At 37.5% G+C, this 27,077-nt stretch overlaps 1 protein-coding gene across 1 annotated transcript; it reads right to left on the bottom strand.

The window, feature by feature from the left end:
- Positions 1–24,216: 24,216 nt before the first annotated feature.
- Positions 24,217–26,700, bottom strand: LOC147640048 (cytochrome P450 704C1-like). Its single transcript, XM_086822918.1, has 4 exons — positions 26,416–26,700; positions 25,714–26,085; positions 24,672–24,875; positions 24,217–24,548 (listed from the first exon to the last, which is right to left on the bottom strand). Exons 1-4 carry the CDS (start codon positions 26,698–26,700, stop codon positions 24,366–24,368), a joined length of 1,044 nt encoding a protein of 347 aa, XP_086679044.1. The 3' UTR covers positions 24,217–24,365.
- Between the last annotated feature and the right edge of the window lie 377 nt (positions 26,701–27,077).

The raw sequence follows: 27,077 nt of genomic DNA on the forward strand, positions 1-27,077 counted from the left end.
TGGGAATTCCTTAGCATCCAAGAAAGCCAGGCTACTTCTCCCTTAACCAAATCAATCTTATCTTTATCAGCTCTAGCTTGCACCTTCTTTATGATTCTGGCATTCTCTTCTTTGATCAAGGTAACCTGGCCTTCTGTTGTTGCAGCCTAGAATTATCGAGGTCTTCTTTCAATTTCTCATAAGCCTGCTCCTTCTGGGACATTTCCTCCATCTTTCCTACTTCTCCTTAATCTCCTTGTTGGACATCTAGAGGTCATGGATCTGGCTCTGCATTTCTTCTAGGTAGTCTGTCTCCATCTGTGAGATCCTGTTGCCCCCTTTGCGCGGGGGGATTCCCAGATGGTAGAAGCGGAAGTAAATCTCTCTTGCGCGGGGCAGGGTTTCTCACTCGGGGCCTCGCCCTCGAATGTCCGGGCACGAGACTAGGCTGGTGGTTACTCTGAAAACCGAAACCGGGAAAATTTTCCATGCCCGGAAAGCGGGGACAATTCCACCATTTTTATTTTATTTAACGAATTTTTCTAAACGAGGTCAAGGTGTTAAACTAACCTTCATCTGATAAAACCAGATAGAAAGGAAACTATCACTAATATAATTTGATCATTTTAGTAAATTCAACGCTTTTTTCTTGATCAAGATCAGGCACAGTCGTTGATCCACTCATTTGAGAATTTTATCAGAGAATTGACTAGCTACTCGAATCCTAGCGTAATCCTAAGATTTTTCAATTTGATTATTAAAACTCCACTGATTCCAGCCATCCGGCCCATGGGTTAGCCACCACCCTACCACTGGAATCGGTGGAGCCAACAAGTACTCACCCACCCATAATTGAAATGCCTTTCTTAACTTTAACTTTAGAAAACAAATACGCACACACTCCTCTTTAAAATTTTAATCTATAAAACAATCCATTGACAATTTACTGGTTACACATGTCATACTTCAAAATTTCCATTGAGTCTTTGTTTCTCACAAAACAGTATCATTCTGGACTCTCCGTTGAGACCAGCGAGTCAACAACGAGATCCAGTGATAGATTACAATAAACATAGGTCCATCATATAATATCTTCCTCGACATACGCATGGAAGTCCTCGGCACCGCGAGCCCGTGCATCTCCTGGTCAGAACCCTCCAGGATCCTCCTTAGGTGTCCTGGCACTTCACTCAAGGATCGCTTCGTCGGCCCTTGTCCAACGTACACCGGAAGCTCACCATTTTAACCATACTGAGGCTGGTCAAGACCTGGGCAGGCTTTGCCGCGTGAGCTGTCCCTTGAACACTCCCCGCCAGCTGTTGCAACCGAACTTCCCTTAGATAAACATATATACCAAATGCTCCCTCCAGCATTCTGGCGTAAGACAATCTTTTAAGAAAATAGGGTTTCTATGCAAGTTTTCAGTTTTGATTTTCTTTTTGAACACAATGAGTATATCTTAATTCCGTATCCAAGATTTCTAAATCACAGGACTGGATTCTCAAGCAGAATTCCTCGAATTCTGAATTCTTAACCTTAGATCAAAATCAAAGGTCTTAACTTTGTTTCAGATTCGGTGGGTGATTTGAGTATAAATTCAGGAACTAGTCGCATCATCATTTCATGAAACTAACGAAGGAATTACATCTTGGTCAAAGTCTAATTCAGGTTTTTGAGTCTGGAATGGTTCTTCTTGAACTATCTTTATCGAATGGTAATATTTCAATTACTACTTTACTAAATTTAAAACTAATCATTTACCAATATTCATGGGAATTAGTTATAGGATTAAGAGAATTCTTATCTTGATATAAAAATTTCTTTTATGCATACAAATCAATAATGATAAAAGTAACACTTTTATAATTAAAAAATTTTCTTTTATGCACAAAAATCTAGTTTTGATGAAAGTAACACTTTCATAAAAAAAATATTCTTTCATGCATAAAATCAATAATGATAAAAGTAACACTTTTATAATAATAAAATATTCTTTTATGCACAAAAATCTATTTTGATGAAAGTAACACTTTCATAATAAAAAAAAATATTCCTTTATGCATAAAAATCTATTTTGATGAAAGTAACACTTTCATAATAATAAAAATATTCTTTCATGCATACTTTCATGCATAAAATCAATAATGATAAAAGTAACACTTTTATAATAATAAAATATTCTTTTATGCACAAAAATCTATTTTGATGAAAGTAGCACTTTCATAATTAAAAAAATTATTCCTTTATGCATAAAAATCTATTTTGATGAAAGTAACACTTTCATAATAAAAGAAAATTATTCCTTTATGCATAAAAATCTATTTTGATGAAAGTAACACTTTCATAATAAAGAAAATATTCTTTCATGCATACTTTTATGCATAAAATCAATAATGATAAAGGTAACACTTTTATAATAATAAAATATTCTTTTATGCACAAAAATCTATTTTGATGAAAGTAACACTTTCATAAAAAAAATATTCCTTTATGCATAAAAATCTATTTTGATGAAAGTAACACTTTCATAATAAAAAAATATTCTTTCATGCATACTTTTATGCATAAAATCAATAATGATAAAAGTAACACTTTTATAATAATAAAATATTATTTTATGCACAAAAATCTATTTTGATGAAAGTAACACTTTCATAATAATTAAAAAATATTCCTTTATGCATAAAAATCTATTTTGATGAAAGTAACACTTTCATAATTAAAAAAATATTCTTTCATGCATACTTTTATGCATAAAATCAATAATGATAAAAGTAACACTTTTAGAATAATAAAATATTCTTTTATACACAAAAATCTATTTTGATGAAAGTAACACTTTCATAATAAAAAAAATTATTCCTTTATGCATAAAAATCTATTTTGATGAAAGTAACACCTTCATAATAAAAGAAAATTATTCCTTTATGCATAAAAATCTATTTTGATGAAAGTAACACTTTCATAATTAAAAAATTATTCTTTCATGCATACTTTTATGCATAAAATCAATAATGATAAAAGTAACACTTTTATAATAATAAAATATTCTTTTATGTACAAAAATCTATTTTGATGAAAGTAAAATTTTCATAATAAAAATTTTTTTCCTTTATGCATAAAAATCTATTTTGATGAAAGTAACACTTTCATAATAAAGAAAATATTCTTTCATGCATACTTTTATGCATAAAATCAATAATGATAAAAGTAACACTTTTATAATAACAAAATATTCTTTTATGCACAAAAATCTATTTTGATGAAAGAAACACTTTCATAATTTAAAAACAATTATTCCTTTATGCATAAAAATCTATTTTGATGAAAGTAACACTTTCATAATAAAAGAAAATTATTTCTTTATGCATAAAAATCTATTTTGAAGAAAGTAACACTGTCATAATAAAAGAAAATTATTCCTTTATGCATAAAAATCTATTTTAAAGAAAGTAACACTTTCATAATAAAAGAAAATTATTCCTTTATGGAAAAAATAATAATAATCAATATGCATCTTCTATGCATGAAAATGACACTTTTAGAGTGTAGATTTGATAGGAATCACTCTTTTAGCATAATAAAAGGTAATACTTATTTCCAAAAAAAATTCGCTAGAACCTCCTTTGTATGGCTGACCATTTTTTAAATTTTCCTACCTAATTTGTCTTAAAAATTAACTCTTAATTGATTTAAAGTAATCTAGACTAATCAAAATTCACTTATAAGAGAGAAAACATTATAAAAAATTTGATTCCAATAATTATCACTTTAACTAGGATAAAGAAGGGTTGATTCTAAGAAGAGAGAGGGGAAAAGCCTTTCGATCAAGGCATAGTTTCCATTTATCACTTCAAACAATCATAAACATTAGAAAAACATAAAATCAATAAAGAAAAATACAAGAACCTCTACTTACATAGTTTCTTGGAGATTTCCTTTGGCTTGAAGGTTTGAGGGTTCAACTCTTGTTTGTAACAAAAGTGGCCACCAATCTTTGGAAGAGGAAAATGTCAAAAACTAGTGAATTATTAATGAATTCATAGTTCTTGGTCTGGGAAGAGTAGAGTAACAGTGCATAAACACTATTGAGTTTTCAACAAAGGGGAGGGCTTCTATTTATAAGAAAAATTGAGCTCCTAACCAAACAAACTGATTCTAGAATTTTCCAACTCAGTTTGGTCACTTTTTGACCATTTTTAGGTCAGTTAAGCTAACTTTCTGGAACTAGACTTGAATTAGGAGAGAGGAGAGATGAAATATCTCAATTTTTGAAGATTTAAAAGTTAATTGCACATGTGAAGTAGGCGCCTCATTCATGAGGGAAATTCCCCCATGCAAAGGTGTCAAAAATGCATCATTACTTCCAAATATCTCTCTTTTTTAACTATTAACCTTGTCCTTATTCAACTCTTCATCTTATGTGAGTAATTACTCATTTTTGGAGGATTTTCCTTTTATTCTTCTATTTATCTCCTTTCTACATTTGGATGAATCTTATTGGTCCATAGGAACCTTAATTTAAAATTTTGAAAAAATCTTCACTCCCAGGATAATGCCTCTTGAACAGATTACACTTAATTTCTAATGCACCTTCTGGAAATATTTTTGAACTTCTGTTTCAGGGGAACTTATTTTAATAAGATGAGAATTTTTTCTATCCTAAAATATTTAGAAACTGAATATTCTCTCTCTAGGCTAAAACAGGCAAAAACAAGATCTTTTATATTTTTGAAGAGGGATTTGATTACAGGGGAAGATGTTGGACATCTTGAGAGGCTGGGGAGGAATCTTACATTCTCTCCCACTTGAAAAACACGAGATGTCCTCATCTCGCAAACTGGGGGTAATCTCGCAACAGATCAGCTTCTTTTTCCCAGGTGGCATCTTCAAAAGGATAGAACTTCCATTTGACCAATAATTCTCTCATAATTCTGCTCCTGAGAATCTTTTCTCGAACATCAAGGATTTCTTCAGGTAGGAGTTCCATCTGCCCTTGGGTTGAAGAAGTTAAGATTTCATCATCAAGCACACAATTCGGGCTTGGTATATATTTTTTAAGAAGGCTGACATGAAATACATTATGTACTTTGAGATGAGGAGATAGAAGAAGCTCGTAGGCTAAGTCACCTACTTTCTTTGTAATCAGATATAGCCCACAATGTCTGGGGGGATAACTTCTTGTACTTCCCAAGAGATAGAGAACTTCTTTTGGGACGTACTCGAATGAAGACCATATCTGCTTCTTCGAATTCTCTGTCTGTCCTCTTCTTGTACTTCCCAAGAGATAGAGAACTTCTTTTGGGGCATACTCGAATGAAAACCATATCTGCTTCTTCGAATTCTCTGTCTGTCCTCTTCTTGTCTGCATACTGCTTCTGTCTATCCTGGGCATACTCGAATGAAGACCATATCTGCTTCTTCGAATTCTCTGTCTGTCCTCTTCTTGTCTGCATACTGCTTCTGTCTATCCTGGGCAGCTTTTATATCTTTACAAATTGCCTGCATCTGCTGCTCCATGTCATCAAGCATCTGTCTGGACATCTCGACCCTAATCAATGGGTCGGACCAAGTTAATGGAGTTAAGCAATCTTGTCCATACAAAGCTTTGAAAGGGCTCATCCCAATACTTCTGTGAAGAAGCATTGTAGGCGAACTCGACTAGGTGCAGATAGCTTAGCCACTTCTTCGGTTCCCTGCCACCACAGCATGACTGAAGTATATCTTCGATTACTTGGTTTACCCTTCCTGTTTGACCATCGGTCTCAGGGTGGTAAGCTGTGCTGAGATCCAAGAAAGTTCCCACTGCTTCGAAAAATGCAGTCCAGAACCTTGAAGTAAACTTGGGATCTCGATCACTTACTATTCTCCTGGGTAGGCCATGCAATCTGAAGATTTCTTTGAGGAACACTCTGGCCACATCCACTGTAGTGTAGGTTTCTTTTACTGGGATCAGATGGGCAACTTTGGTTTTAGTCTGTCAACTACCACAAAAATGGAGTTGTAACCTGAGTAACCTGATTGTACTGAAGGTAATCCAATAATAAAGTCCATACTGATACATTCCCACTTCATCTGGGGGATGTCTAATGGATGTAACTTCCCATGCATTTTTACCCTATTCAGCTTTGACTTTCTGACAGGTCAGACATTGACGTACATGATTAAGCACATCCCTTTTTAGACCAGGCCAAAAGAAGCTTTTCTTCATAGACGTAGGTTTTGATGAAACCTGGATGTCCTGCTATAAGGCTGTCATGGGCTTCATTCAGAATTTGTCCTTTGGTTCTCTCATCATTGGGGATGCATAGCCTGCGCGATTATAATACATAATTCCATCATCCAGGCTGTACCCTTGAACTCGGTTCAACTCTTGTGGGGTTTTGCTTTCCTGCATAAGTAGGGTAGCAATAGGGCCAAAGAATCTATCCTGCATGATCTTCTCTCTTGCTTCAATAATCAAGGGATTTAATACTATAGTAATTGCAAGCAAGGAGGCTTCCCTACTGAGGGCATCTGCTACCACATTTTCTTTGCCTGGGCGATACTTGATTTCAAAATCAAATTCTTGCAGGGTCTGCATCCACCTTCTTTGGCGCATGTTGAGATCCTTATGAGTGAAGATCCACTTTAAGCTCTGATGATCAGTCATCAAAGTGAATCTTTGACCCAGTAGGTAATGTCTCCACAATTTTAGAGCATATACTACTGAAAGTAGTTCCAACTCGTGGACAGCATAATTCCTTTCATGCGTTCTGAGTTTTTAGGATTCATAGGCCACTGCATGACCTTCTTGCATGAGTGCACCTCCCAGGGCAAAACCACTAGCATCAGTTACTACCTCAAAGGGTAGAGAGAAATCTGGCAGCTTCAGGACGGGATTGGTTACCAAGGCAGTCTTTAGCTTATCAAAAGCACTCTGGCACCTGGCAGACCATTGAAACGGAATATTCTTCTTGAGAAGGTTAGTCAGGGGGGAAGCTATGAGAGCATACTTTGGTATAAAAATTCTATACCAACCAGTCAATCCCAAGAATCCTTTGACTTCTTTCACTGTCTTTGGTTCAGGCCAGTCTATGACTGCTTGGACTTTTGCGAAATCCGGAGAAATTCCATCTTTTGATACCAGAAAGCCCAAGTATTCAACATGGTCGGCAGAGAAAGAGCAATTGCTCTTTTTGGCAAAGAGTTGGTGCTTCCTTAGAATCTCAAGAACTTTTCTGACATGAGCTTCATGGTCAGCTACATTCTTTGAGTAAATCAAAATATCATCAAAGAAAACAAGAATAAAATCATCCAAGTATTCTCTGAGAATGTCCTGCATTAAGCGATTGAATGTAGCTGGGGCATTTGTCAATCCAAATGGCATGACAGTGAATTCATAATGCCCATACCGAGTATTGATGGCTGTCTTCAGGATATCTTGCTCATTAATCTTGATCTGATAATACCTTGATTTAAGATCTATCTTTGTGAAGATCTGGGCTCCACTTAACCTATCCAGAAGCTCATCAATTCTAGGGGTAGGATACTTATTCTTAACTGTCAGTTGATTTAGACCTTTGTAGTCTACACAGATTCTTAGCGTTCCATCTTTCTTTTTCTGAAAGAGAACTGGCGCACCCCAAGATGAAACACTGGGTCTTATAAACCCTTGTTCCAACAGCTGTCTAAGCTGTTCCTTGAGTTTGATGGCTTCAGGAAAAACTGGCATTTTGTACGTGCGCAAGGCTACTGGCTGAGCTCCTGTATTGGAGTCAATTCTATCACATGATCTACTTCCTGTATTGGAGGCATCTCTGTTAGCTCTGCTGGGAATAAATCATCATATTCACTTAACCAATATCAGGTTCTTTAGCTTTTAACTTTGAGTCTACTAGATTCATTTTGACAAGATAAATGCGCTGCTTTTTTCTAAGTCCTTTTAGTAACTTAGACGCCTTTATTAACTGTAGACTTGGGGATCCTGAAATTCCGGTTCCTTGAACTTTGTTTTCGTGAAGGTCACGGAAGGAAATGGTTCCATTATGACAGTGAATGTCAGCTTGATTTTTGTGGAGCCAATCCATTCCAAGGATCCCATCAAAAACTCCCAAAGGTATAACTCTGAACTGACAGTCAGTTAAATTCCCATCTAGATGGAACTGAATACGATCTGTCTCAAGGTGAGTGAAAAGAATCTTCCCACTTGCTAATTCAACTTGCATAGATTTCCCTGATTTCTGATCTAAGACTAGCTTACGCAAGCATCCAGAGGAAATGAAAGAATGAGTACTGCCTGAATCAATTAAAAGCTTAAAAGGCTTACCCTGATACTCAGCTGGAGTATTGATGACTGAGAATTGACGATTTGGCCCTTGATTTTCAATTGTTGCATAAATCTGGCCTCTTTCTTCTTCCACTACTTCTGCTATTGTGACTGCTCTGGCTGCTGCAGTCTGAGGCGGAGCTCTTTCTCTTTGGTTGCCCCAGTTCTGGGAAGGAGTTCTGAGGCTACTCTGGACAGAGGCAGATAGCTGAGCTGGAGTTCTCCTGGGATTTCCTTGATTCTAGCGCGGGGGACCTTGATTGGACTGATGAGGAGTCTGTCTCAGAATTCTGGGACCCTGGCTTCCTTGACCCATAGAAGGAGATGGGCAGTCCTTGAGCTGGTGCCCAAGACCTTGACATCCGAAGCATCTGTTCTCGCTTCGAAGGTCTTCTCTTTGCATTTTGGAGAGAGCCGGAGTTCCGGAGAACGTACTTTTTTAAGTTTTGACCGGCTTAGTTATTTTTGACATTAAGTAATACACATTAGAATACTTGTGAGCTCGCCCTTTCCTCTACAAGATCCCTCGCTACTAGTTCTAATCTTAAGCAAGTATATGTACAAAATTTATAACTTTCCTATTTTGCATTAAGCTTGGGGTAATAAGGTCACTTTCATAGATTCCAATTATGCTAAAAGAGTGATTCCTATCAAAGCTACACTCTAAAAGTGTCATTTTCATGCATAGAAGATGCATATTGATTATTATTATTTTTTCCATAAAGGAATAATTTTCTTTTATTATGAAAGTGTTACTTTCTTCAAAATAGATTTTTATGCATAAAGGAATAATTTTCTTTTATTATGAAAGTGTTACTTTCATCAAAATAGATTTTTATGCATAAAGGAATAATTTTTTTTAAATTATGAAAGTGTTTCTTTCATCAAAATAGATTTTTGTGCATAAAAGAATATTTTGTTATTATAAAAGTGTTACTTTTATCATTATTGATTTTATGCATAAAAGTATGCATGAAAGAATATTTTTTTATTATGAAAGTGTTACTTTCATCAAAATAGATTTTTATGCATAAAGGAATATTTTTTTTATGAAAGTGTTACTTTCATCAAAATAGATTTTTGTGCATAAAAGAATATTTTATTATTATAAAAGTGTTACCTTTATCATTATTGATTTTATGCATAAAAGTATGCATGAAAGAATATTTTCTTTATTATGAAAGTGTTACTTTCATCAAAATAGATTTTTATGCATAAAGGAATAATTTTCTTTTATTATGAAAGTGTTACTTTCATCAAAATAGATTTTTATGCATAAAGGAATAATTTTTTTAATTATGAAAGTGCTACTTTCATCAAAATAGATTTTTGTGCATAAAAGAATATTTTATTATTATAAAAGTGTTACTTTTATCATTATTGATTTTATGCATAAAAGTATGCATGAAAGAATATTGTTTTTATTATGAAAGTGTTACTTTCATCAAAATAGATTTTTATGCATAAAGGAATACTTTTTTATTATTATGAAAGTGTTACTTTATCAAAATAGATTTTTGTGCATAAAATAATATTTTATTATTATAAAAGTGTTACTTTTATCATTATTGATTTTATGCATAAAAGTATGCATGATGAAAGAATATTTTTTTATTATGAAAGTGTTACTTTTATCAAAATAGATTTTTGTGCATAAAAGAATATTTTATTATTATAAAAGTGTTACTTTTATCATTATTGATTTTATGCATAAAAGTATGCATGAAAGAATATTTTCTTTATTATGAAAGTGTTACTTTCATCAAAATAGATTTTTATGCATAAAGAAAAAAATTTCTTTTATTATGAAAGTGTTACTTTCATCAAAATAGATTTTTATGCATAAAGGAATAATTTTTTTTATTATGAAAGTGCTACTTTCATCAAAATAGATTTTTATGCATAAAAGAATATTTTATTATTATAAAAGTGTTACTTTTATCATTATTGATTTTATGCATGAAAGAATATTTTTTTTATTATGAAAGTGTTACTTTCATCAAAATAGATTTTTATGCATAAAGGAATAATTTTTATTATTATGAAAGTGTTACTTTCATCAAAATAGATTTTTGTGCATAAAAGAATATTTTATTATTATAAAAGTGTTACTTTTATCATTATTGATTTTATGCATGAAAGAATATTTTTTTTATGAAAGTGTTACTTTCATCAAAACTAGATTTTTGTGCATAAAAGAAAATTTTTTAATTATAAAAGTGTTACTTTTATCATTATTGATTTGTATGCATAAAAGAAATTTTTATATCAAGATAAGAATTCTCTTAATCCTATGACTAATTCCCATGAATATTGGTAAATGATTAGTTTTAAATTTAGTAAAGTAGTAATTGAAATATTACCATTTGATAAAGATAGTTCAAGAAGAACCATTCCAGACTCAAAAACCTGAATCAAACTTTGACCAAGATGTAATTCCTTTGTTAGTTTCATGAAATGATGATGCGACTAGTTCCTGAATTTATACTCAAATCACCCACCGAATCTGAAACAAAGTTGAGACCTTTGATTTTGATCTAAGGTTAAGAATTCAGAATTCGAGGAATTCTGCTTGAGAATCCAGTCCTGTGATTTAGAAATCTTGGATACGGAATTAAGATATACTCATTGTATTCAAAAAGAAAATCAAAACTGAAAACTTGCATAGAAACCCTGTTTTCTTAAAAGACTGTCTTACGCCAGAATGCTGGAGGGAGCATTTGGTATATATGTTTATCTAAGGGAAGTTCGGTTGCAACAGCTCCGGGGAGTGTTCAAGGGACAGCTCACGCGGCAAAGCCTGCCCAGGTCTTGACCAGCCTCGGTATGGTTAAAATGGTGAGCTTCCGGTACGATGGACGAGGGCCGACGAAGCGATCCTTGAGTGAAGTGCCAGGACACCTAAGGAGGATCCTGGAGGGTTCTGACCAGGAGATGCACGGGCTCGCGGTGCCGAGGACATCCATGCGTATGTCGAGAAAGATATTATATGATGGACCTATGTTTATTGTAATCTATCACTGGATCTCGTTGTTGACTCGCTGGTCTCAACGGAGAGTCCAGAATGATACTGTTTTGTGAGAAACAAAGACTCAATGGAAATTTTGAAGTATGACATGTGTAACCAGTAAATTGTCAATGGATTGTTTTATAGATTAAAGTTTTAAAGAGGAGTGTGTGCGTATTTGTTTTCTAAAGTTAAAGTTAAGAAAGGCATTTCAATTATGGGTGGGTGAGTACTTATTGGTTCCACCGATTCCAGTGGTAGGGTGGTGGCTAACCCATGGGCCGGATGGGGTTAGGCTGGAATCAGTGGAGTTTTAATAATCAAACTGAAAAATCTTAGGATTACGCTAGGATTCGAGTAGCTAGTCAATTCTCTGATAAAATTCTCAAATGAGTGGATCAACAGCTGTGCCTGATCTTGATCAGGAAAAAAGCGTTGAATTTACTAAAATGGTCAAATTATATCAGTGATAGTTTCCCTTCTATCTGGTTTTATCAGATGAAGGTTAGTTTAACACCTTGACCTCGTTTAGAAAAATTCGTTAAATAAAATAAAAATGGTGGAATTGTCCCCGCTTTTCGGGCATGGGAAATTTTCCCAGTTTCGGTTTTCAGAGTAACCACCAGCCTAGTCTCGTGCTCGGACATTCGAGGGCGAGGCCTCGAGTGAGAAACCCTACCCCGCGCAAGAGAGATTTACTTCCGCTTCTACCATCTGGGAATCCCAGTGCGCAGAGGGGGCAGCAGGATCTCACAGATGGAGACAGACTACCTAGAAGAAATGCAGAGCCAGATCCATGACCTCTAGATGTCCAACAAGGAGATTAAGGAGAAGTAGGAAAGATGGAGGAAATGTCCCAGAAGGAGCAGGCTTATGAGAAATTGAAAGAAGACCTCGATAATGCCAGGCTGCAACAACAACAGAAGGCCAGGTTACCTTGATCAAAGAAGAGAATGCCAGAATCATAAAGAAGGTGCAGGCTACAGCTGATAAAGATAAGATTGATTTGGTTAAGGGAGAAGTAGGCTGGCTGTCTTGGATGCTAAGGAATTCCCAAAAGTGTTCGAACTGCAAGCTGAAAAGATGGAGCAATGGGAAGGGCAGGCCATTGAGGATCTAAAGGAGGTGTGGGGGGAATTTTTAAAGAAATTGATATAGCGGTAATGCAAGCCCCTACACCTTCCTGCAGACCAATGGTCCCCTACCATTCACAGGACAACAATCCGAAAGGAGGATACGGATAGTCAAACCCATCCCAGCTAACACGGCCGAAACTGACAAGAGCTTTCGAAGAAGCAGCAGCACCCAACCAAGAGGGCAAGGAGGCCAAAGCCAGTGGGGGAGGTACCAACAAGGAAAAACAGCCACAGAAGGAAAATGAACAGCTAAAAAATGAACTAGAAGTGTAGAAAAGGAGATTCACTCTCCTGAAAGTAGATGGAAAGAAGCTAGCTGCGTAAACAAACGAGAAGGGGAAATATCTTATCATATACACAGGGTCATAAATGGACCTAATTCGCGACACGATGAGTTGAAAGAGCATGCGTGGGCAGCAACGAAGAAGCTGGAGGAGAAGGAGAATCACAAAGCCGCGCCCAGGGCATAGATCAAAGAAATGGACCTAATCCCCGACGATGAGTTGAAAGAGCATGCGTGGGCAGCAACGAAGAAGCTGGAGGAGAAGGAGAATGACAAAGCCATGCTCAGGGCATAGATCAAATAAATGGAGGCTCTAATGAAAGAGTTCAAGGAGCAGGAGAGGCAGGACTTAACAATAAAGGCCCTCAAGAAGGATGTAGAACCTGCCATGCCTGCAAGGATGACAAGAGAAAGAGGAGGGAAAATGTTAGTGAATGAGCTAAATGTTGCATTGACCACATCTCATACTGACATTTGGAAAAGACGAGAAACTGGACACCATGAGAAGGGCGCACGCAGAAGAGGCACGGAAGAGACAAGAGCAGATGGATGCTATGAGGAGAAACTCTGAGCAAAGGATAAGATGATAGAGGACCTCCAAGGCTAGGCAAAAAAGGAAAAGGGGGCTAAAGAAGATTTGCAGAAAAGGGTCCAAGAGGAATTGGTCCAAAAGAGCATGGGTGTCAGGAAGGGCACTGCCCTTAAATCTATGCATACTTTAATCCAGATAGCCTAGCCCTGAGACCTTCCAACTGGAAGGAGATTGTAAAATTTATGAACCACTTGTAAGTGTCGACTACTGAAAGACAAGGCCAAGGTAGCTCTCAGGTGCATCAGAACAAGGAAGAAGCCCCTCCCCTGGATCTAGCAGTACCTGAAAGTAGTGGTCTCTTATGATTGGCGGATCTGGGTGAGGAGGCTACATCTCATTCAAAGAGTGACCCTTCTAAATCCCCTCACCAATGGAGTCAACAAGAAAAAAGCAAAAGGGAGGTGATAATGCCTCAACCTACAACAGGAAGACCACCCTATGGGTGGAAATGGAGTCAGGGTGGGAAAAGAAGGCCGAAGGAACTAGGGCAGAATGTATTTGAAGACCTCGTCACCCTAGAGCAAAGAGAGCCCCATGTCTTCGCAACATAGGCATGGCTATGGAAGCAATGCACATGGAAAGGGAAAGGCAACCGAAGGCATGACCCATCGGCGTGCAGTTTTGAAGGGTTGACGAGATGGCTAGCATAGGGCACACCTGGGTAAGCAGCAGAAGAGGGCTTACAAGCCACGATATGCCCACGATCGCCCCATCAAGTTCATTTTAGGGGCCATTGCAACAAAGGAGGTACCAAAAGAAGGCGGCTGGAACAAGCCGTAGGGAATCTCGACAGGAGGATCTGGACTAAGTGGCAACCCCAGCACAAATTTTTTCAAATAACAATCGTGGGCTTCGCACTGTTGGCATAGCATCCAAACGGGTTGGTTGGCAAGGCTAACCAACCCATTTGGCCACCATCTAGATGGCTGCTGGATTGACCGTTGTGCAACAAACAAGGCCTTCTTATTTTGTAACAAACTTGTAACAGCTTCTTGATGAACGTGTAGTACCCATGGTTGTAAGGAAAAAAGGGGTTAGGAGGATAAAGGAGTTAGAGTGGATCTAGTCTACCCGGGTGAGGTTACCGGGTGAGGTTGTAGGAGTCAGTGCATTACTATCTGGATAGAGAGACTCGTGTCAGGTCTACTCAGGTCTTGAGGAGAGGAACATTACTAAAAAGAGGCACAGGAGAGTTGAGTCAGTAGTTCATGAGCAGAGTTCTTACTAAGGCATTGTACTGTAATACTCAAGAATGGATATTAGATTTTTGCTCGTGAGTTGCACAAATAGATTAGGCATCCAACATTCATCCATAAGTGGTTATATCGAATGGTTCATGGTGTAAAACATAGTTTGCAGGATGCCCAGTGAGGTTACATTGGTGTAGAGATAGGTTTGTAACTTTTCATATTGAACCTCTTAAGCAGTGCCTTGATATACTTGGACTATTTAATGACTATACCATCAGCTTGCTCTATAAATTGCATACCCAGATAGTAGTGCAAAAGACCAATATCTGACATCGCAAAATTTAAGGCAAAGTCAAGGTTGTAAGCATGTCTTCTGCATAGAGAATGACAACAAGAAAATCTTTCTCATCATTTTTCATATATAAAATGCTTTTCTATGACTATTTTGAAATCCCCATCTAGTCAAATAGGCATGAATTTTCTAGCACCAAGCTCTGGGAGCTTGTTTCAAGCCATATAAAGCTTTGTTAATTTTGCATACCTTCTATTCTTGACCAGTTTGGATAAATCGAGCTGGTTGACTCACATAAACTTCTTCCTATGAGTCTTCATTTAAGAATGTTTTGTTGATGTCCAATTGGTGCACTTCTCATCAATGATGGGCTACCAAAGCAATAACAAAACACATAGTGGTTATAGAGAAAGTGGGAGAAAATGTTTCATCATAATCAATCCCTTTCTAGTAGGCATAAGCTTTTGTAACAAGTCTGGCCTTGAATCAATAGATCCATCTACCTTTTGCTCAACTTTGAAAACGCACTTAGTACCAATAGCGTTCTTGCCAAGTGGTAGATCCACTAAACTCCAAGTACCATTCTTTTGAATGGAATGAATTTTTTTTATTGCATGTCTTTCACCCTATTTGGATCTTCATGAGCCTCTACCGAAACTTGCTCTGCTTTACAAAGGAGAAGATAATTTGATATCCTCTGCAAGGTGCTTCTAGACCATCTAAAAATGAACAACAACTCTAAACTAAAGATGAGATTTCTTTTATACTAGTTAACCCTAAGGTTCCCGTTCACACCTAGATGGCCTTGGGAAAAACCCGATAGAAAACAAGTGCACATGACATAAGTACATGTCCTCATAGTGTAGTACTATCAAATATTTAACATTACTCAGGTTGTATCTCCTCATAAGGTGGGAACGTGTAGATTTTAGCAAAGTCCACCACTGAGATAACCACACCGATGGGAAATTTCTCCAAGCATGCATGAAACTGGCATTTGTGCCACTTGGCACAATGGGTGTGTTGTATATAAGGGTAGATGTGCCCTCCAAAATATGTTGTGTACACGTGGAGTATAATTTCTCCATGAGTTGCAACCTCTTAGATTGCCTCCCATCATCGAGGTGACACACAATATACTCATATTACTTTGCCCAATGCACTACCTAAATGTCACTTACATCTCCCTCAAGCATAGGTAGACTTGTTCCCAATCCCTCAAATGCACCACATGTCCCTTTGACACGCGAAAGATTACGGTATAGGCATCTGCCTCACATGGATACAAAAGAGAGTATGAAATCGTGCAGGCTAGTAGGCCTCCCATTAATCCCACTAAGGGAATGGAACACATCATAGTAGAGCTGAAACTCCACATGGTGTTGACAACAACACGTGTCATGCTAATAGGAGTAGTGCACAAACCATGCCTTGCATAAATTCTAATTTATAAGACAAGATTTTTTTTATGATTATGGATTGATAGATATTAATATACATAATATATTTGGATAGATTTTTGAAATGGAGAGGAATTTGATATAATATGTATTTAAAATAATAAATATTATAATAAAAAAATAAATCTCTTTTTTTAGAAGAAGATTGAAAAGATATTTCTTTTAATTGTAAAATAATAAATTATTTAATTTATATATATTATTCAATTTATATATAGTATTCATATTTTTAGAAATTTTATTTTATTTTTTTTAAAAAAATAAGAGGAGCATACCTTTAAATTATATATATTACATAAATTAACAAATATAAAAAAATTAAATGATTTTTTGATAAGTCATATAGATATAATATTTTTTTAATTCATATATATTTCATTTAAAAAATTAGATATCATAAGAGTATTTTATATTAAATATATATGTTATACATGCATGTGAATGGATATACCCATGCATGGGGTAATGATGACAAGGAAACTCGATTTGATGACATGGTAGGGAGGATTGATAATGTGGCATACACGTGTGTGACATGTGGTACCAACTCAAAAAGTGTGCACATGGGGATACATGGTGGATATTATGATGACACGTGTGTGCACATGGGGATACATGGTGGATATTATGATGACATAGACTAATGATGTGGTAATTAGAGTGAGGCTCTCCCTCCTTGATGGTGTGTCAATGCACGTGACATGACATCAAATGAGGTGGCATGCCATGTCATCAATGATGAGGTGGCATAATGAAATGGCACATTGAGGTAGAATGCATGCCATGCGTAGGTGACATTTCGAACACGTGGGCACATGCATGGCCATGTTAGTGGTCTCCACCCAAGCTTGGTAAATTACCTAACCTAGGTTTACCATGCCTAGTTAGGCTTAGGTTTAGTCTTGGAAGAGAAGAAAATACTCAAGTAGAGCTATTTTCACATAAAACGAATGAAGATAGACCTTTTCTTACTTTTAAATTAAACCAATTTTATTTTCATAGAGTCACCATGATTAGCACTACTTTCTCATATAAAATTATTACATAATCAATTAAAAATATTTTTAAATTAATTTACTAATTATGTTCAACTACTTTGAGACTTTGAAGTAAATTTCCAATAGAGATCTTGAAAAATCTAATAGTTAAAAAATAAATTTGGCCATATGGCCACATTGGCCTCATAATTATCTATCCTTAGGTCATTCAATAAAGTAAAAATAAATAATTTTGTTATAAATAAACTACTTCTTTTGTATACCTTTGAAACATATAATAATTAGTTTAAAATAAAGATTATATGTCAAAATTTTACAATAAATCAAGTTAAGATCACCACTACATACCTTTCTTGCATGCAAAGTAAAGATGGAATTGGAGTTAAAACAAGAAAGTTATTAACATTTTATGATCATATTGTCTACCTATTCAAATTTGGGACATGCCATATACACTATATTTGTGACGCAAGAAATTTAGCATTTGTGATCAGACCATATGTTTAAGTGTATGACAAGGGTGTGATGTTTCATTAGAAGAGCTCAATGTTCAATTCCTTTTCTAAGTAGGTGAGATTAGCCATTTTTAATGGAAAAATAGATGTTTTTTTGCTTTAAAAAAGCTTAGAAAGTGAACAAAAGTGCGGACCCTTATTATACAACCACCCAATACTGCTTTTGCACAAAAACTATCACTTTTTTGAATTTATAAAACTTATTATGAATGTATATTTTCTATAATTTTTTATAACTCCACCAAAAAATAACATCCCTTTTGTTAATCTTACATGCTATCTTACACATTGCTTAGTCTCGATCATCAGATAGTAGCCTAAAGAGGTGTACAAACAATTTTGTGTTGTATTATTTTCATGGATTATTATGTCAATTTTTTGTAAGCTGAATTTGAAGGATGAAATGCAAGAATTTGGCAAGAAGTGCGAAGCTAAAATTAATAGAGCTCATCGAGAACTCCAAAAATAAATAGCTTGATATTTTTCTATATTTATATCCTTTAGAATAAGAATGTTTTCTAACTTACATATTTCTTTAATAAAAGTGAAAATAAATATTTTGTCAACTTGCATAGCATGTCTCTACACATAGATCAAAACATTCACTAGGCAGGCATTCTTGGATGCATAAGCTATTCATTTTGGTAGACTTTGAAAGGTGTAATTTTTTATGGTGAAAAGCATGACATAATTGTCCAATAGGAACAACTCTCCACTTGACTTGATTTTGATGGTAAAAAAATACGTTTTCAATGTTTTTAGATCTATTGAAAGCTTTGCATAAAGCATTGCCAAAATCCATTTTGTTCATTCTATCTCCTATTTAAGTTGTGTTGTGGCATAAATAATCATGAGAGAAAATTGATTTTCTCCCTGAACCCTATCTAAATCCTCTTGAATCTTCTATGCCACGTGGCTTGAGGATCCCCGATGTTCCATCTACCTATAAAGGTCCATCATTTTTATAAAAAAAATTGGAATTTTTTCGTACTCCTATAATCGTCACATCCCTCCAGAAAAATATCTAAGTTATCAAGACCTGGGTCCCTCTTGCATTTATGTCAAGAAGCCCAGGGGTGCGGTTCATTCTTGTTGGAAATGAGGGCTGAAAATCCTCCTCTTGGGATCACTCTAACCACTCATGGCTCAATGGTTGTTTGACCTTTTTAGAACACAACATGGTAAAATCAACAAAACCTAGATAGTACAAGACCGTCCCTCGATGACAACAAGTGTGTGATCATGGGGGAGTTAAGGAGCAAGACATTTGGTAGATAGGAACATATCCTTCTCAACAACATTTGAGAAGAATCTTGCCACACAAATGGACATCATCAAAAGCCAATTATTTCAAATGATGAATGTTGCTTCAATAAATCAAATGAGGAACTGAGAATCACCATCTCGTTCTGATGATTAAGTCTACGTTTCTCCATATCCTTCCCTCTCTTCTCTCCCATTATTAACATCTCTTAGTGTCCCCACTAACAAAAATCACATGTAACCTGTTGTTGCTGATGATTGCGAAAAACAAATTGAGCAAAAAAAAGGGCTCACACAAATATAAAAATGCAATCATTTGCACCCCACCCCCACCCTGTTAGGAATTTCCAATACACCACTAACCTCTCCATTCATTAACTAGCTTTTCTTATTCCTTCCAAAAGGAACAAAGACCATTGAACGGCACTCAACATCAAAGCCATTGACAAATCTTGTTCATTCTCCCCACACAAAGGTCTTCAACGCGATCATGAGGACGCAATCACCATCACGAAGGGGAGGATGTTAACCCAATTCTAGGGTTAACAAGATCTACCTCCATTATCTTACATCAAGGAGTCATGTTAGATACACCAAAGGGTCATACATTCATATGAAGATAGTGTCCAAAAATACAACTTGGACGGGCGCCCGTAATGGTATGACGTAGTATTTATGGCGATTCTCGCTTCAAGTGCGTGTGGTAGCAAGCAAGGATGAAGTTCTAAGTAATGTACTTCATGGATATATTATGAGAGTAGTCATTGTAATAGCATTAGGCCTCTTATGGGCCTAAAGTGTCCGGTCGACCACAATTTAAGTGAGTGTGAACACTTATGGCCATGTATATAAGTGAATTTCTCTCATAATACAGCATACTCTCCCATTGTGCAATTGAGTCTTGCTCTTGCTTATCCTTTTGCTAATATATCTCCTTAATGCATGCTAGTGAGTGTGTGTGTGAGTGAAGTGAGGTGAGAGGAGGGACCAGGACCCGTAGTGTAACGCGGTAGTGTGACAATACTCATGGGAGGTGCGGTGGAATTGCTTCTCAAGGAGTTGTAGAGCTTGGAGACCTTAAGGGTTACGAGCTCAGCCTTTGGAAAGATCCTCATCAACGACAGTTGCGGTTCACCAAGTAATCTCTTTTTGGATGTGTTTCAAGAAGGGTTAGGGTGAGTCATAACATCTATTTATCATCAATCTCTTGAGTCTACATCTCTCCCTAGCTACCACGTGGCATGTTAAAATCATGGGTGTCATGTGTATATGATTAGTACTAATCCTATATTAGTGTGGTGATTAAACTAATTTAAGATGGGTGATGTCTAAGCACACTCATAATGACAAACTACTAAACTAATTAAGTAGGAGACTTAAGCATAATTAGGTTACAAGATTGAGATTTGTACTCATATAGAGACTTACGAGCTTGCTTCATGTTTCATTGCTTGAAATACCCCCTTTTTACAACATTGGCTTTCCTAGCTCATGTGGGATAATTCGGCTTTGATCATGTGGCTTCTTGTGGACAGTATATTCTTTGGCTTACTCAACTCACTCCCTATCTCTTCCTTGTTCTCAATGGCACCACATTTCTCAACACCCCCCCTTAGTGCCATATTTCTTAAGCTACTGCAAGGTGGTTGATGTGAGTTTTACAAATACTTCAGTCCCCCTTAATGTAGATGGTAGGTGGATTGACATTTGGATTTGGACATGGAACATCTCCCCTCGTAAGTGCTTGACTAGCTACTCTTAGAGGTGGTCATGAATGTTGACATTTGCATCACTTCCCCTAAGTGCTCTTTGGCTAGTCTTAGGTGGTAAAGCATGCTTACAAACACATAGATTTGCCTACTCATTTGGTGGCTTATAACATATAAATTGGTTAGGTTAGGATTAGTCTTAGGTGGTAAAGCATGCTTACAAACACATAGATTTGCCTACTCATTTGGTGGCTTATAACATATAAATTGGTTAGGTTAGGATTAGTGGTTGGTATCTCCTTTGTTACTAAGTGTTGTTGCTTGCTTTGAGATCTCCTTGTTGCTTCCTTCCTGCTTCATGTCGATGTTGTGTCATCCTTTTTCTTCTTCACATTGACGGATGCTTTTTGGCTATTGGTCTTTGCTCTTTGTCTTGACTCTTGGCTCTTTGAGTGCTCGTCCTTGCTTGTCTTTGTGTCTACCTTTTAGCATTGTCTTCTTCATTGTGTCTTTGGTGTAGACTTCTTTGATGCCACTTGATGCTTGTGCTTGGTGCTGATGCTTCCTATGATGTTTTGTTCTTAATTTCCTTATGTGCCTTTGATGTGTGTTGATGCCATGCTGTGTGCTGTGGTCATCTCATGCACTTGTGTTTCAGGCATGCTTATGATAGTGTTTAATGCACCTTTTCTTTTCTTTTGATGCTTATATATGTATTTTTTCATGTCTGATTTCCCAAGGATTTACCTCCTCCACAATGGATGCTTTGAGGTGTAAAATGCTTGCGATTTGAGGTCTTAGCAATGAGCTTGTGTTTTGATTAATTGGTAATGTCTACTCTCATAGGAGATTAGCAATGTGCTCTCAATTTTCTTGCAATGATGATGTCAAGCTGATCTAAATGATTAGAATGTAAACTATGTGCTAAAAATGCACTAAATGCAAAAGCAATGCAAACGGCTATAATGGATTTTGATGTAAGAGAGAACTTTCCACATCACATTGATACTCCAATTATCCAATTTTGACATGAATTTGACTCAATTTTTGCTAATGATGCACTAATGATAGTGATTAGTGTTTAATCAAAGTGAGGTAATAGAATTTGGAGGCCAAAATCAAAATGAGGTAATAGAATTTTTGCTATTGATGCACTAATGATAGTGATTAGTATTTAATCAAAGTGAGGTAATAGAATTTGGAGGCCAAAATTGAGCTTGGTGGTGAAGAGTTTGATGGGGCTTCTTGTATAGAGTGATTACTCTTAATGAGATGACGAGGCTCAAGTAAAAAAAAAGCTCAATCTTTGTCAAAAACTGATGCAAATTACTGAATAGTCACGACTGGTTATGTGCTTGCCCCGCCCACTCTGCTACACCAAATGAGAAACCCTTTGGTGAAGCTTTTTCTTACGTCATAGACTTACTTTAGCTAGAATGGCTTGGCCCAATATGTAGCGTACATGGAGAATGGATCTTTAGTATCCAACGGCTTGTAGAGCAAAAAACGGTGCCACTCGTGCAAAATCGGCGACCACCTTGGCTGTGGGGTTGCACCCTAGAGTGGTGTTTCTCCTCCCAAAATTTCTTGGGCAATGGCTAAGGGAATGAGGAGAATGGAGCTTGGCAAATCAGAGCCACAAGAGGGGCAAGAGGGTAAGGTTCGAATTAGTGTGAAATGTTGATTAGTGAAATGTTTAAACTGATCTACAATAAAATGTTGATTAGTGAAGTGCATGTGGGGATAGGGAAGGCTCTAATACCATGTTAAAATGATGGGTATCATGTGTATTTGCAAACAATTAGTACTAATACTACATTAGCCTGTTGATTAAACTAATCTAAGGTGAGTGACATCTAAGCATACTCATAAAATGACAAACTACTAAACTAATTAAGCAAGAGACTTACGCACAATTAGGTTACAAGATTGAGACTTGTACTCATATAGAGGCTTAAGAGCTTGCTTCATGTTTCATTGCTTGAAATGCTCCATTTTAATATGGGTGGGTATAATGCTCCATTTTAATATGGGTGGGTATAACATTGGCTTTGCTAGATCATGTGGGATAATTTAGCTTTGCTCGTGGTTTCTTGTTGCTAGACAATATCTTCTTTGGCTTACTCAACTCACGCCTCATCTCTTCTTGCTGGATATCATTGGCTTTGCTAGATCATGTGGGACAATTCAGCTTTAGTCATGTGGTTTCTTGCTGGACAATATTTACTTTGGCTTACTCAACTCACTCCCCATCTCTTCCTTGTGCTCAATGGCACCACATTTCTCAACATGGCAGAGTCTCTCTCCCCCTGACTGCCACGTGGCACACCTTCTCCTTTATATAATATATATAGAGATATATAGAGAAGAGATGTAGAGATAGAGAGAAGAGAGGAGAGTAATGTTAGAATCTTTTTTCCTAGCCACATTAAGAATATGACAACTTGGAGTACAATCGGTTTCCCCTATTCAAAATCTCATTATTAACCGATTTTTATAACTAAAAACCTATAAATTTTATGGATTTTTGTAAAGACGAGTAAACTCAAATCGTTTTTTTTAAAATTTAACCAGTGCAAATACACAAAGGACGGTTTTTTTTCTAGCATTGGAGAGGAGATAGAGATGGGTACAAAATCACTTATTTTTGGGTACATATATTAAAATCAACCACTTACAGTAGCCGATTTCATTAAGGTACGCTACTACAACTAAAGCAAATATGCCCAGCAAGACCCTTAGCACTATCTTCCACGGGATTATAAAGACCCCTTTGGCATGGGATCAATGGTGGAATCTCGAGCGGGCGGGTCGGCGGGGAATCTTGGCCGTGGATGACCGCCGTAGGGCCGGTTGGACTGCCGGCGAAGGGGGGATAAGCTTAAGACCTAACGGCCAACTATCCAGAACATCGATGCACACGGGCGTGATGATAGGGTTTTGCCTTGGGACTGCGAGACGACCCGTGTTTGAATCCCGCCTAGGCATGTGCTGCCGAGTTTACAAAATGGTACTAACAGCCCGCGCTGTGAGGCCGGGTTTCCACTGTTGATTGTTGATCCCAAGCCTAATAAGGGGTCTGTATGACCTGGTGAGAGATCATCCTGAGGCCTGCAAGACACTCTTTAGCGATGGAGTCCTACTCTCCTTTGGCGTCCGGCAAGGAGAACGCTCCTCTCCTCTTGGCATCTGATCGTCGACACTGGACTCTCCCTCTTCCCCTCCCTACAATACAAAACTCCAACAGTCTCTGTTGACCCTTCATCACAAGGTGCATGGCATCATGCAGATGAAGAGGCACTTCATTTCCTTTGCATGAGAGAGAGAGAGAGAGAGAGAGAGAGAGAGCGTCCAGACGCATCGCCTGGCTCTCTCTGCCTCTCCGGCCATCAACCGCCTAACTACAATGCATGCAAAGCTGACAGGAGGGAGGAAATCGAGGTTTCCACAAAGGTTTTGAAAAAAGAAAGGACCACTGAAAACATTTCACAAACCTGGAATCATTAATTCATTTATGCGATGCAAAAGAACGTTTTGCTGCCCTGCTCCAGGCCCGAGTCTTATTTAGATCGATAAACCCGAGTCTTATTTCAATATGGCACCACAATAATTCTGATCGCTGCAGTACTCGAGCTAACTAGTGCGCCGGGGAAGGGATTTGACGGAGAGGCTGTCCTGGTTGAGCGTGATCATGAGGCGGTAGCTCACGCGCCGGCCGGGCACCGCCTCGAACTTGAGGAAGCGAAGCAGCACCGCTGCCGTGACCTTCATCTGCAGGTACGCAAAGTCCTTGCCCAAGCACATTCGAGGCCCAGCCTGCAGTTCAACATTCAATTTTCGTGAGAGAGAGAGAGAGAGAGAGAGAGAGAGAGAGATTAGATCACTAATCAAGAATGATTTTTCTAAGGAGTATTGATTTGGTGAGATGATTATAATTACGTGGAATGCAACATGCTTGAAAGGTGATTCTGCACGGAATGTCCCATCTTCTTTGAGGAAGCGTTCCGGTTTGAAATCCCCAGCATCTGGTCCCCATACACTCTCCATCCTTCCCATGCCATAACCATGGTAGGCCAGCACATCTCCCTTTCTCAAAACCGTCCCATCAGGTAGCGTGTCATCACCTGCTGCAGCCCTTGAATCCTGATCATACCATGCCACCAAGAAGAGCACACTCATCCAATGTTAGTGAGTGAGTATAGTACTGTGATAGTTGCCTACAAGTACATTCATGTGGAAGGGGATCCATTGTAAGGTTAAATCTACCATAGCATTGTCTCTATCATAAAATGGTTGTCACCACTGGGGTTCCAACTCACAGGTGCTTTGGGGGGGGGGGGGGGGGGGGGGGGGGGGAGGGTGCGGCAGATTTCCGATCCACTGTTATCCCATAGTTGGGATGGGCTCCTCCCCATGAGTGGCATTTGTGCGTAAAACCTGTAACTGGTTGTCCCAGCCCAGCGCTCTTAACAATGATTATTACAAGGGGCTTAAGATTTCATTCTGTGTTGGTTTAGGACAGGGAGCCCTCAAATTTGAAGAGAAACTCCAAAATTCCATTTGAAGGGCTCATATTAAACCTCAACTTTTTTTGTGAAGAGACTGGAAGGGCACACTTTATTTTTCTCTGCCCTTCTTCTGAAGGATAAAATCTTGTAGCGATATGCTTGTGGGCTGGTTGGCCATGGCAACTTGGACAGACAGATTGCCCATCCATCCTCATCCCATGGCTGTGATGAGCTGCTCCCTATGAATAGCCGTTTTGTGTAAGGTCTGCAGAAAGGTTGTGGAGGCCCACTCTATAGTGATGGAAGGTAGAAGCTTGAACAAACAAGTTTCCTTTCCTTTTCTGTGGAGTCCTCGAGTGTTTTTTTGTTTTCAATGAAAGCCTCACACACACACACACACACACACTACTAGCACAAGAACTGAGGCAACAATTTTGTGAAAGGGGAACGCCTTTGAGAGGGAAAGCACATACCATAGGGACAGCAGGATAAAGCCGCAAGGTCTCAGCAAAGCAAGCATGTAGGTAGTGCAGCTTGCTCAGCCTCTCATAAGTCAATAGTTCAGCAAAGCTCCTTATCCTTAATTCTGATGGAAGGCCCTCATCATCACTTTCGCCTTGCAAATCCTCTTGATCTTTCAGTATGCTTAGAATCTCTTGAACAACTTTCTCCTCTACATGTGGGTTCATGATAAGCGTGTAGAAGAACCAGCACATTGTGACAGAGGTCGTGTCGCGGCCTGCTAACATGAAGTTGAGTGTGATATCCCTTATCTTGTTGTCTGTAAAATTGTGTGGATCATCCTTGCTTAATGCCACACACCTTGAAAGCAAATCAGGTTTAGCCTGCCAAAAAAGCACTTCAAAAGATCAATCAATGACATTGCAAAAGCAATGCAAGGACACACACCCTTAAATTGTGATTTTTGGAAGTTACGCATTAACGATTTGGAGCTAGCTAAATTTTCCAAAATTTTTGTACCAAATATTTATTTCGAAAAAATTAATGGAAATTTGAGGATCTTTTTGCACCTTAAGGAAAATAAAATCCCTTTTTGATAGACTAGCATGCTATCTTACATATCTGTAGGTGAATTTACTGAGCTTGAAAATCACGCACACAAACGAAATTCAAGATATCACAAATATCATATAAACAATGTGAAATAGTCATACATCTGATGGTTTGCCTGTTTGATTCATCTCTTTCTTGCGGTCTTGGATTACATTGTAGATATACTTGTTTATGGTGGCTATGTCCTTGACAAGCTGTGCTTCTGTTCCGAGGCTAAGCCATCTCTTGATCTTCCAGAAAGGGTCCATGAACCTCCAAAAGATGATATTGCTTGACCCATCAAAAGCTTTGGCAAATTCTTGGTGTGAAGAAGAATGGCTCTCTGACAAGTTACCCATGTCTACTCCAAAGCTAAGCTTGCACACGGAGTCCAAGGTCATCCTCATCAAGGCATCCTTCAATCACAGGGTGAATCAGTTAGCTTTTAGAATTTGCATTGCAAAATCCTGTGGTTTAAGTTATTGAGAACACACACTAACGTTTTACAATAGTTAAACAATTTTTTTGCAAAACATTGCAATTTTTTACTAATCATGGATTGAATTGGACAGATATCATGAGTTTAACCCATTCTTATGATGTTTTTAAACGAATGTTCTCCGGAAATGTTAGTCTGCTAGATTGAAATCCATGTGCACAATCCACCAGTTTTGCATAAATGGCAGTTCATGCAAAGCACTCATTAGCATGTTCATTGTATCGGTTATCTAGAATAGACCAAGTTTCTGTACAAAATGCTTATCTGTGAGCTTTATATGAGCAT

The sequence above is a fragment of the Cibotium barometz genome, chromosome 3 (genome assembly GCF_041138505.1).
Source record: "Cibotium barometz isolate CiBa-2024 chromosome 3, ASM4113850v1, whole genome shotgun sequence".
Taxonomy (NCBI): Eukaryota; Viridiplantae; Streptophyta; class Polypodiopsida; order Cyatheales; family Cibotiaceae; genus Cibotium; species Cibotium barometz.